The sequence below is a fragment of the Puccinia triticina genome, chromosome 18A (assembly GCF_026914185.1).
Source record: "Puccinia triticina chromosome 18A, complete sequence".
NCBI classification, from domain to species: Eukaryota; Fungi; Basidiomycota; class Pucciniomycetes; order Pucciniales; family Pucciniaceae; genus Puccinia; species Puccinia triticina.
In genome coordinates, this window is record NC_070575.1 from 413,645 (window position 1) to 426,578 (window position 12,934).

At 46.1% G+C, this 12,934-nt stretch overlaps 1 protein-coding gene across 1 annotated transcript; it reads right to left on the reverse strand.

The window, feature by feature from the left end:
* Positions 1 to 3,106: 3,106 nt before the first annotated feature.
* On the reverse strand, positions 3,107 to 4,812 carry PtA15_18A58 (uncharacterized protein; the record flags this gene model as incomplete). Its single annotated transcript, XM_053165013.1, has 4 exons — positions 3,107 to 3,184; positions 3,257 to 3,955; positions 4,035 to 4,352; positions 4,441 to 4,812. 4 exons carry the CDS (start codon positions 4,810 to 4,812, stop codon positions 3,107 to 3,109), a joined length of 1,467 nt encoding a protein of 488 aa, XP_053028557.1.
* Positions 4,813 to 12,934: the final 8,122 nt, after the last annotated feature.

Genomic DNA, 12,934 nt, shown 5'->3' on the forward strand with positions numbered 1-12,934 from the left:
AGTGTCCTGAAGGTCTTAAATGTTGATGCGGATGGACAATGTGGATTCCGAGCGGTTGCTTGGGCTTTGGGACATGGACAGGGCAATTATATGCGGATCTGGGAAGAAATGATTGACGAACTCAAGAACCGCCGTCAATGGTATATCAACCACAAATTTTTTCACAATATCAACAGCGTAGTGAACCAACTTACTGCAACTCAAGGCCCCGTGGGTAGGAGTAAGTGGATGTCTTTTCCAACAATGGGTGATGTGATGGCCAACACGTTCAAGACAGCGGTTTTTTACTTCTCCACTGGCTGGTCTCAGACTTTCTTACCACATTTCTGCCCCCCAAACAATAACCCACCCATCTTCATTGCTCTTGTCGACGATCATTTTGTTCCCCTTGTTATGCAAACCGCCGTCCTCTTTCCTGCTCCCCAGCTTCTTTGTAAGGATTGGGCTCCCAAAGCTACTCCTGATGCTCTGCAATGGGAGCAAAGGTTTTCTGTCTGTTTTGATTGTACTGTAGGCCGGAAGCTCTTGCAACCTGTTACACGTTACTAGTTGTATCCAATTTTTATATCTTTTTTAGTTAATTATTTTTAGTTTGTGTTGTCTTTTGGTTTTGCCCATCATATGCATACATGAATATTAAAAATTTTATCACTTTCCATTCTTACAATGTTTATTCCTTTGCTCCTTTTTGCGCTAAGGCTATTTTGGCAAAAAAAAAGGTCTTTCTTGCCGCCAAAAGCGCTTTTGCGCAGCGTAGCGCGCGCTCTTTCGCGGTGTTAGTGCAATTGGGCGTATCTGCGCTAATGCTACTCTAAAACCTAGAATAGCTTTGCACCCTGTGCTCGTAGCGTGAGCGCCAATGTGCGCAATTGCACTAACACTACGCTAAAAAATAGCACATTTGCACAGCGCTGCGCTACACTGACAGCTATGGTTAGCGTAGCTGACCCACAGCTGATAGAAGGTGTGCCTGATGTGTAATACCTCCTTGGAGCTTATAATTTTTTCTACGGAGTGTATTCTTATGGCAGAAAAATATTAGCACCGTAGATAAGGTTTTGGGGGTTTGCCTTAGTAGGAAATCCGCCAAATCCGCCCCCAGCTACAAAGGGTCTCCCTGAGAAGTACTAATGCCTTGAAGCTTACCATATGTTTTAAAGAGTGTAATCTTACAGATAAAAAATTTTGGGGCCATTTGGAGCACTGTAGATAAGGTTTTGTGGGTTTGCCTTAGTAGGAAATCCGCCCCCGGCTACACAGGGTCTCCCTGAGGAGTGCTAATGCCTTGAAGCTTACCATATGTTTTAAAGAGTGTAAACTTATAGCCAAAAATATTTGGGGCCATTTGGAGCACCGTAGATAAGGTTTTGGGGGTTTGCCTTAGTAGGAAATCCGCCAAATCCGCCCCCGGCTACACAGGGTCTCCCTGAGGAGTACTAATTCCTTGAAGCTTACCATATGTGTTAAAGAGTGTAAAATTATAGCCAAAACAATTTGGGGCCATTTGGAGCACTGTAGATAAGGTTTCGGGGGTTTGCCTTAGTAGGAAATCCGCCAAATACGCCCCCGGCTACACAGGGTCTCCCTGAGGAGTGCTAATGCCTTGAAGCTTACCATATGTTTTAAAGAGTGTAAACTTATAGCCAAAAAGATTTGGGCCATTTGGAGCACCGTAGATAAGGTTTTGGGGGTTTGCCTTAGTAGGAAATCCGCCAAATACGCCCCCGGCTACACAGGGTCTCCCTGAGGAGTACTAATTCCTTGAAGCTTACCATATGTTTTAAAGAGTGTAAACTTATAGCCAAAACAATTTGGGGCCATTTGGAGCACTGTAGATAAGGTTTTGGGGGTTTGCCTTAGTAGGAAATCCGCCAAATCCGCCCCCGGCTACACAGGGTCTCCCTGAGGAGTACTAATTCCTTGAAGCTTACCATATGTTTTAAAGAGTGTAAACCTATAGCCAAAAAAATTTGGGGCCATTTGGAGCACTGTAGATAAGGTTTTGGGGGTTTGCCTTAGTAGGAAATCCGCCAAATACGCCCCCGGCTACACAGGGTCTCCCTGAGGAGTACTAATGCCGTGAAGCTCAAAATATTCTCTAAAGAGTGTATTTATATTGCTGTAAAGTTTTTAGGGCGTTTGGGTACAACAGTGACAAGATATATTTTTTTTTGTATATTCCGTCATTTTTTGTTAAATTAATTTATTGACTCCCATCCTCGAGAGGGGAATTAATTAATCGACTCCCAAAATGATTTTGGGGCCGCGCGAGGTCGCGCGGACCCAGGGGAGACGTCCCGAGACGGTCCGCGCGACGTAAACGACTTTTGGGAGTCGATTTATTAATTCCTGGGAGTCGATTTTCCAACTCCCTATAAATACATATGCATGAGGACAAAGTGTGTGGTGGGCGAAATTGGTGTACATAATTAGCTTCACTTCATCAGCTACCCATAATCAATCTTTTTCCTGGTGCTGATGTCTACATATTCAAAGCACATTTTTGTTGGCTTTCTGGGAGGCTGTTTGTGGATACAAATGACTTGAATGAACAACTACATAGCTGGTCATAATGAAAAAGACCAGGAAAATAAACTTGGCTTTTGGATGAAACCAGTAGATGAAATAAGTGCTTCTGAAAAAAGCTGGGTATACAACATACATGTTCACAGATCCAGAAATCCTTGGCTCTAAGGCTCATAGCACTCATAATGATGCCTGTAGATAAGAAGGGTACAAGTTCTATGTGGATCATAACTGCATTTGTCATGAAAACATAAATCTTCTTCCACAAGACTACCAATTACCTGTTTTTTTGATCCACATATTCTTTGCCTGTAAAAAAAGGTTTTTATGGTAGGGGCACAAGAAGTTTTCAAGTTTTAAGTTTGAAAAGCCTACACATGAATTCAATAAATATTAATGACCGCGGTGTTCATTCATTGGTCTGTGTAAGATACATACACATACACATACACATACACATGTATATCTACATGCTGATACTGAAAGAAAAAGAAATCACTCAAAAAAGCAGAGAAGAGAGGAGAAGGAGACCAGTAAAAACAAGGAGAAGACAGAGGTCTATGGAAGAATCGGGCTGTTTTCAAGTGTCCGAGTCGGATAAATCCAGACCACTGGGCGGTGGCTCTCCCAGAAGACTGTCGACCTCGTCGATGTGGGGCTGGATAAAAAAGAGGCAACCACACATGAGGGGTTATTTCTGACACGAGGATGGGAGGGAGGGGGGACGTACTTGGATGCTATTGGTGGTCGACAGGCGGTGTATATGAGGAGGCGGGACGTCGAGGGATGGGTGGGGTATGGAAGAGTTGTCCGCGGGCTGCGGTGGGTGGTCGAGGACGACGGTGGTGTCGGCGGTTTCGGAGGACGAGCTGGGCGAGATGCGGGGCTCGTCGGGCAGCGCGGGGTTAGCCGGAGTGGCAGTGATCGCAGAGTCGGTAGAGAGTAGCGAGCAGACGTTGCGGCGTGGGTCGTTTGTCTCGTTGACAGAGCTGGGGGAGGAGGAGGAGGAGGGCCCGGGGAGGGGCTGGTCTAGCTGGGTGAGGAGGGGCTCGGGCTGTTGGCCGGTGTGGTCGGCGACAGACTCTGCCCAATGGGTGGCGCTGTTGAGGTGGGGATGGATGAGCGAGCCGTTGGGCGAGGGCGTCTGTAGGTGGCGTTGGAGGGAGGCGAGAGAATGGTTGAGGTCGACGGAACGGCGGGCCTTCTGCGGCGAGCCGAGCAACAGACTGCTCAGCGGGTTCAGGATCGAGTAGATCTCCCCGGCCCCTCCGCCCGTCCCGCTCATGCTTCCGTCAATCGTCTCCACTGGGTTGTAGGCATCAAATGGATCCGGGATCGAGGCGACCATCGCTTCTAGTGTCGGATCTGAGATCGGCTTCGACGCGATTCGGTCGTACACTTCCACTTCTGATTTGACCACCAAGCTAATCTTTTTTTTTGTGGGTTCACGAGTCAGTCTCTTTATATGTGGTGTTGAATTGTTTTGTTGGGACAGATATTTGACATACATTTTCGGCCACCTTGTTCCAGACTTGGCGTTCGCCCTTGGCCACTTGGAGATAGTAAGAGTGCTTGAGAGACTCGACCTGTTCGACTTGGTCCTGCAGTTCCTTGAGACCTCTGCGGAAGCTGTCGAGGTCGCGCGGCGTGTTGCGTGAGTGTCTACTGCCGCCCTGGTTCATGTTCCTGAGCTCGGTCTCTCTGATGGCCTTGGTTTTGAGGGATAGTAAGGACTCATAACGGTTCTGTTGATGTGCTAGTTGTGTTCGATACGATTCATAGAGGTTCAAGAGTGGGAGTTCGAATGATTTTTTGAAGGTATCCGACTGACATATATGCAGATGAATGATCAGATTATATATATATATATATTACAGGCCGTGCTAGATAAGGGGATTGAGCTCTGCAGCTTACCAGTACTTGTTCGAGATTGGCGGTCAAGAAATGGAGGCCGCTGGCCGCCAGCAGTTTCTCTGCAGGGTTCGAGCAGTGCGAGTGAGTTGGGTCGTGGTGGCTGGAGTGGGGGGTGTGTGGTGAGCTTCCGATTGAGTCTGTGGTGGATTCGAGCTGCTGCTCCTGCTCGAGCTGGATGGCCTGGGTGCCCTTGAGTCTGGCGGCGTCCTCGAGCGACTTTGCGAAGGCTGCGGTTGCGTTTGAGAGGGTGATGAGTGCCAGCCGGTAGATCTTGGCGGTCGAGAGCAGGTTGGAGAATGTGTTGAGCGAGTCCTTGAGGTCGGCCTTGGTCAGGAAGGAGTGGGTGTCCGCCGGGTGGTAGTCTGAACTCATCGTTGGCTGTCGTGGTTCTGTGCTGAAAAAAAAAAAAGTGGAACTGCTGCACAGCCAGAGCTATGTACTCTTCAACCCTGGAAAACTCCGACTGGTTTCATCCACGCTGGAACAACCTCGAAGAACGCAATAACCAAATCAGATTTGTTTGTTGTATCTCTTCTGCTACCATGAAGTGTACTTCCACAAAAACTAACAGGCATTATCCATAGTCATCTCCAACACATTTACGCATCCTCTTTTTAGATATCTGCCAAAAAACAAGTTCGCGTCAACCTCGACTCAGTTTACGAGTGACTTACTTTAGTATTTCCCGTGGAGTGTTCAGCTCTACTTTGCAACAATATTCTTCAAGTGTGCATCTCTCCTCTTGTGCTCGCCAGACCAACTTCTGAAGATCACTTCTCCCAACTTTTGCTTAGCTCCATTTATTTAAATGACCAAAGACAAACCAAGTGATGTACTGCTCCATATTTCGAAGTCTGATGTGCCAAATTGGCAAGCCAAGCTCGAATCCGGGGGGATCGCATGACGGTCCCCATAGATAGAAATGAGTAAAGTGTAGCACTTTATCTCAACAGACAGATGCTGCTCGTGGAAGGCGCTACGCGCCGGGTGCACCGCGTCTCGCTCAGAAATCCGGCTTGTATTGCACTCGGCCATCTGCTGAGGGCCTGTGGCGGAACTCAGGATGATTAAAATTTAGATTATATATTTTTAGATGACAAGGAGAAACACAGTGATCACAGAAACAGAAGGTAGGATGCTGATAAGAGGCAAATGGAAGACAGAAATTAAGGAACAGATGGAAACAGGAGAGGAAAGGACAAAACAGAACAGGACAGGACATAATAGAACAGAACAGAACAAATAGAGCGACAGATGGCCGTGATGACCTTAATCACGACTTATTTGGATCCAATGGAAGTTGACAGATTGGGAAAAAGTAGGATGTCTGAATCAAAGATGCTTGAGTTGGCGTCGCTTTAATGTTTAAAAAACGGGCATGAAGGATGTCCGAATCGAACATAAGGGAAGGTGGCTCGGTCGTCCGAATTGTTTCCACTCCCGGAGCATTGCTTTGAATGGGCGTGAGATTTTGGGGCTCTCGTGTTCAAGTATTGAGGATTGGAGTTCATTGTCGAAGAGCCCTGGGGGTGAGTCGTTTCCGGTCTCAGAATGATTATTCAAATTCAGTTGCTTTAACGGTATCGCCACCAGTTCTTGAGCAATTGCATCATTGGAAGACGCGGAGGGTTGTAAAGATGGGAGGGTATATCATTTGGATCATTGAATGAGATTGAAGTTTCTGATTCCGAGCAATCAAGCCAGTAGTTCCCAGTAGAAGAGGAGGATTGGTGTCCTCCAGAGGGTAGACTGGGATGATTTATGACATCTTGCATCGGGTCCGAGTCGAGGAGAAGGTATAAGCCAAGCTCAACCTTTGCCTGCCGGTAGTGATTGCGCTGGATGATTGACTTGACTTTGGCAGTGCGCAAAACGGAAGGCTTAAGCGGGGTTGAAATAAGTGTGGCTCTAGATCCAAGTCTGGTGTTTGGGGGCTGGCCGCCTTCGCAAAAAGTGATCAAATCACTTTTGTGGAGGAGAAGCAAGCTCTTTGGGGTATTGAGCAACATCTTTGGGTACGCAAGGAAAAGTCAGTAAAAGAAACACAGGTGTGAATCTGGGAGAAAAAAGTCAGTTATACGGAACACATAGGGAGAACCTCGTTCGCTGTTTATGAATCTGGGACTCACTTTTTTTGTCTGATGGAAAAGCTGAGGAGGCTGTGAGTATCCTCAATAAACTGTTAGCTTTTGTGAGAAAAAGGGGTATTGGGATCGCGTCGAGACTGGGTATGCTGTTGATTCTTTTTGGTGGAATGAAGACAGGTCTGGAGGTTTTGGATGCTGGAGTTTGACTGCGATAGCGGAGGGAGGATGAAGAAAGATAGAAGATGGGGACCGGACTGCTTCTTTTATAGGCTTCCCAAAGATGGCTGGTCTATCCCAAAGACCATCTGAGTTTCCGTCATGGTCCACATCGAAACGAACCAGAGCTTGCCGCGATGGCAAGAAATATTTTGAGTCGGACTGATGGAATCCAGCCCACCCCAATGAATTTGACACTCTTGAGGCTGCAAGGAGTTTCTTAGTCTAGGCGCGCCAACTCATACATAGTGTGCCTGTCTTCTCTTTGGTTCTCGGACCCCACGGGGCCGCAGGCCTTTATTGGCTGGAAGATGCTAGCAGGACACGCGTGGGCAAACGCGTTGCGACTGGGATTAAAAAGACGCGTTCCGAGTCACTGAAAGAGAACCAGGCTCGCGGAGCGGGCCAGTTCCGACGAATGCCGCAGTATAGCAAGAAAATGATGGAGGCAGCTGAGTCGAGTTGACCCATGAAAACCGCTGGGGAGGGTCATTTCGATGTGGTGCTGTGGACAGATGTGCAAGTTGCTGTTACGTTAGAATACAACGATGTTGTCGAGAAATCTATTGCTGGATACTTCCTCTGTGGATTTATAACTCAGATTTATCACCCAGTCCAAAATAGTCGTGTCCGCCTGCTTTTCCAACATCATTCATGGTCTCCCCCGATGTCACCACGACCCCACATCGGATGCCATAGCCTGAAAGCCAGAGGGGACACACATCAAGTTGATTCTGGTACGTGGATAGATAACGCGCGACCTTGTTCCCAAGCTCCCAAAAATAATCAAGTGAGGCGATGAACAGTTGAAGGAGAGTGAGAATGCTGCTTGGCTCGATCACTAATATGTTTCCCTGCACACTGGGAGGCTGAGCAGTTGACAAGGGATTGCAATGATCAATTGATTTGAGTCCCTCACTAAACTTCACGGGGGGGCAGGATGCGCGAGGATTTCATGTGATATACATATGTACAGCGCTGGGACTTGGAGGGGCTTTGTTATGGGGAATCCAAACCAGTCACCGCAACAAAAGGGGTGTTCCCAATTAAAAGTTGCAGAACTTGAGGACACATCTTAACCTGTTTATGAGCATGTTTTTTAAAAAAAATGCTAAGCTGCGATTGATGAGCAACATCCCACTTGATCTTGGTCAAGAGTGTAATATTGCTTTTGTGGCACTGAAGATAGGTAAATATTTTGAATCTGATGGAAGTATTGAGGAGATTAGTTGTCCGCCTTGCCTGACAAAGTATTTAGGTACCACATTTTGAATAGTTTGTTTTTCATTTAATGATTTGTGCAATATAACACCTACATTTATGATGGGGGGTTGAGAAATCTGTTAAAGTAGTGAATCCTGTTTAGTAGTCTTTGTATGCTTGTATGTAGATATGCTTCTACCAAGCAGCCCATCACTACTGTCTACCGGCTTCTCACTGAGTCTTCCTTCCCTTACTGAATCTAAGCAATATCTTCACTGTCAAGCCCTCTGCCCGTGAGCACCGGTAGCCCCCAAGTTTCAGTCCCTGGTGTCCCTCAACAAAATCAACTCCCACAAACTAAAAAATCAACTCCCAAACACAATTTACGTTGCACGGACGGCCTCGGGACGTCTTTCCCAGGTCCTTGCGACCACATTTTGACCCGGGGGCGTTTTGGGAGTGGGAATTGTAATTCTGCAATCCCAAACAGGAGTCAGGATTTTAATTTTACAAAAAATCCCGGAAAATAGAGAAATATTTATATCTCCTCACTGGAGCACCCAAACGCTCCCAAAATTTTACAGCAATCTAGATACACTGTCTAGAAAATATGTTGAGATTTACAGCAGTAGAAACCATCAGGAAGGCCTTGTGGAACAGGGGGGTTAATTTGGCGGATTTCCTACTAAGGCAAACCCCTGAAACCTTATCTATGGTGCGCCAAATGGCCCCATTTTTTTTCTGCCACAAGAATACACTCTTTAAAACATATGCTGAGCTTCACAGCATTAGCACACCTCAGGGACACCTTGTGTAGCCAGGGGCTGATTAGGCGACTAAGGCAAACCCCCAAAACCTTATCTAAGGTGTTCCAAATGGCCCCAATTTTTTTCTGCCACAGGAATACACTCTTTAAAACATATGCTGAGCCTCACAGCATTAGCACACCTCAGGGGCACCTTGTGTAGCCGGGGGCGGATTTGGCGGATTTCCTACTAAGGCAAACCCCCAAAACCTTATCTATGGTGCTCCAAATGGCCCCAATTGTTTTCTTCCAGAAGAATAAACTCTTTGAAACATATGCTGAGCTTCACGGAATTAGCACAACTCAGGGACACCTTGTGTAGCTGGGGGGTGATTTGGCGGATTTCCTACAAAGGCAAACCCCCAAAACTTTATCTATGGTGCTCCAAACGGCCCCAATTTTTTTCTGCCAGAAGAATACACTCTCTAGAAAATATGTTGAGCTCCAAGGAGGTATTACACATCAGGAACACCTTCTATCAACCATGGGTCAGCTATGCTAAGCATAGCTGTCAGTGTAGCGTAGCGCTGCGCAAATGTGCTATTTGTTAGCGTAGTGTTAGCAAAACTGCGCGCATCTGCGCTAACGCTACGCGCACAGGGTGCAAATCTATTTTAGGTTTTAGTGTAGCGTTAGCGCAGATACACGCAATTGCACTAACACCACAAAGGAGCGCGCGCTGCGCAAATGCACTATATTTTAGCGTAGTGTTAGCGCAATTGCGCGCATCTGCGCTAACGCTACGCGCACAGGTTGCAAAGCTATTTTAGGTTTTAGTGTAGCGTTAGCGCAGATACGCGCAATTGCACTAACACCACAAAGGAACGCGCACTGCGCAAATGCGCTACATTTTAGCCGCGAGCTGCACTGCGCTAAAGCGCTTTTTGTGTCCCTCAGTTGTTCTAATGCCGCGAAGCTCAGAATATGCTTTAAATAGTGCATTCTTCTGGGAGAAAAAAATTGGGACCATTTGGAGCACCATAGATAAGGTTTCAGGGGTTTGCCTTAGTAGGAAATCCGCCAAATTAACCCCCCTGTTCCACAAGGCCTTCCTGATGGTTTCTACTGCTGTAAATCTCAACATATTTTCTAGACAGTGTATCTGGATTGCTGTAAAATTTTGGGAGCGTTTGGGTGCTCCAGTGAGGAGGTATAAATATTTCTCTATTTTCTGGGATTTTTTGTAAAATTGAAATCCTGACTCCCATTTGGGATTGTGGAATTACAATTCTGACTCCAAAAACGCCCCCGGGTCAAAATGTGGTCGCGAGGACCCAGGAAAGATGTCCCGAGGCGGTCCGTGCGACGTAAATTGCGTTTGGGAGTCGATTTTTTAGTTTGTGGGAGTTGATTTCTCAACCCCCCATCATAAATGTAGGTGTTATATTGCACAAATCATTAAATGAAAAACAAACTATTCAAAATGTGGTACCTAAATACTTTTTCAGGCAAGGCGGACAACTGATCTCCTCAATACTTCCATCAGATTCAAAATATTTAGCTATCTTCAGTGCCAAAAAAGCAATATTACACTTTTGACCAAGATCAAGTATAATATTGCTCTTATGGTGCTGAAGATGGTCAAATTATTTCAGTCTGATAAAGATATGAGGGGATCAGGTCACCTTGTCTGACAGAGAAATTACAGATCACAGTGTTGCGTTTAAACTCGGACATTATTCAATTCTCTGTTTATGTATATGCATCACCTTATGCATATGACATGTACATCGGGCATCGTGTCAATCAGTTTTTCCGCAAATCTTCCCCGCATCTCCGACAAAACTCTATTCCTTTCTTATCCGCCGACAACTCTAATCTTCCCTATTCTTACTCGCTGTTTTTATCCTTGACAAACAAATCATCAATCCGATTAAGACTTGAAGTCTTTCTCCTTTGTCCCCAGTTTCAAATCTAAATCAAAGACTCAATAACAACACTCGCCGACTTTAAGCATCCAGGAGGAGCTAGAAACAGTCTCTGGGCAGGTAGTTGTTTGAACGTTCATAATCAACATTACCTGTTTACATTATTAACCGTTATTGTTTTTCTTCATGATCTCTAGTCTGCTTTCGTTGGGATCATTCCTGCTGTTTACTCGTCGCCGTGGTTGTGTTTGTGTCAAGATTTCCACTTGTCTGCGGTTCATTCTTCGAGGTATTTTTTCTTTACAAATATTCTTTATCCTTTTATCAGCTAGCTTAACTAACCATTGTTATATCTTTCTTTCAACAAGTGTATTACTTTTATTGAGTTCTTATCTTATAAATGTTTCAATAAAGTAATCTACCTCATATCTTTACACACAGTTCTAATAGTTTGTTTCTTATTTAATGATTAGTTTGCTTCTTATTTAATTTATTCAATGATTTGAACACCTACAGTTATGATGTGTCCAAACGGGGAAGAAATTTTGCTCATCAAGGCCTTACATTTACCTTCCACATTTTTTAAAATTCAATAGTGAATCCCCTTAATATACCTTTCAACTGAGTGAAGGGATGTGATAATGCCACATGCTTCAGTATCACTTGATTGGAAGGACAAACCATCATGAAAGACTAGACTTCACACAGGCCCCTTGTATCCAGTATGGTAGGTGGGGGCAGGTGGTCTGTGCAACCCCACTACCAATCTATGGTGTTCAAAATTGCATGAGAATTATTTCATCAACTTCACTGAAAGCTTGGCTGGGAGATGTTAGTGTACATACATAAAACTTGAAATGAAATTTCCCCATCAATACATGTATCAGTGTATTGATACATGTATTGGTGTAGTGGTACATATATTTTTGTAGCAATACATATATTTTTGTAGCAATACATATAGTGTGTTGTATCAGGGTGGATGTGATGTGGGAAGGGGCCCCAGGGGCATCTGCAATTCTAAGATAACAAGAATTCTCAATGAGTACACTCACAAGTAATATTGCTTTGAGGTTGCTCAAGGTGATTTCTTGCTTAACTTTTGAGCTAAATTTTTAGCAAGCATGTCACCTGAAATTGAAAAATTTGTGTGCCACAGAATCAAAAATGCTCATTGTAAAACCCCCTCATACAATACAAATACACTGAGTCATTTCAGGGCTTTCTAAGATTAACTCCACCGCAGGAACTTTTGGCGGTGCTCAAGTTCTGCCATGTTTAGCCCCCAAGCTGATGTGGACTGCTGCGTTATCCTGAGAGCTATACTTGGCTTTCACCAAGCCCCAATTGCCCCTACTCAAGGTATGTAGTGTAAAGATGGCAATTGGTACCCGGGTACCGCCTGTTTTTTGGACTCAGATGAACACCAGGTACCGCACCCGGCACTGCCTGGCGGGTGCCAGCGGGTGCGGGCGGTACTTGAGGGGGGTACCAGCGGTACCTGGGAGTGTGCAGTGAAGCCAATGCGTCTCATCCCAGCCATCCTCATCTTCTTCTCTCCCCCTCTACCATGCCCCACCTCTCTCGCTACCGGCGGCTCCTCCACCAGCTCGCAACCACCCGGATTGCCGGAGGACAACCAGCGCTGCAGGGTGTGCCCGGCAGCAGTCCAGCCGGCGCTCGGCTTGGCTTGTAAGACTTGTGTCGCTTGCGGGTGGATCCCATGGTCAAGGAGTGGGCTGGTTAGGTGGTGATTGGAAGGGCCTGGAGGGCAGTGATTGGATATGAGTGAGCAAAGAAGGGGAAAACCCCCGGCTCAAGGCCCCCTAGCTCCCTGGGTATAAGGCGGGTACTGCTAGCGGTACCCGGGTACCTGCTGGTTTTGGAGACAAAACAGACACCGGACACTGCACTCGGCACCACCCGGCGGGTGTCTGGCTGGTGCGAGCGGTACCCGCCTGCGGGTGCCGGGTACCCCCAAACAGGTACCAAATGCCATCTTTAATGTAGTGGCTTGATGTTGGGGGTGTGTATGTTGTTGGGGCTGCAAAAAAAGGCCACAAGGATGTGAAAAAAGGCCTTGAGTAAAAAAGCTCAGAGGCAAAGAAAAAGGAAAAGGACACCCTCAAATAGGGCTAAAGCTGCTAGCTTGTGAGGAGGAAAAAGGCTCCTCACTAAAAGAGACTCAAAGGGTCTCAGGGAAAAGGTGCAGAAGCCTGATGGTGTTTTGATTATCCAGATGAGCAGACTTTGTAGCTATTACAATTGAGGGACAAGTTGTGGGCAGGAGGTGAACAAGCATATTCATCTGGAGG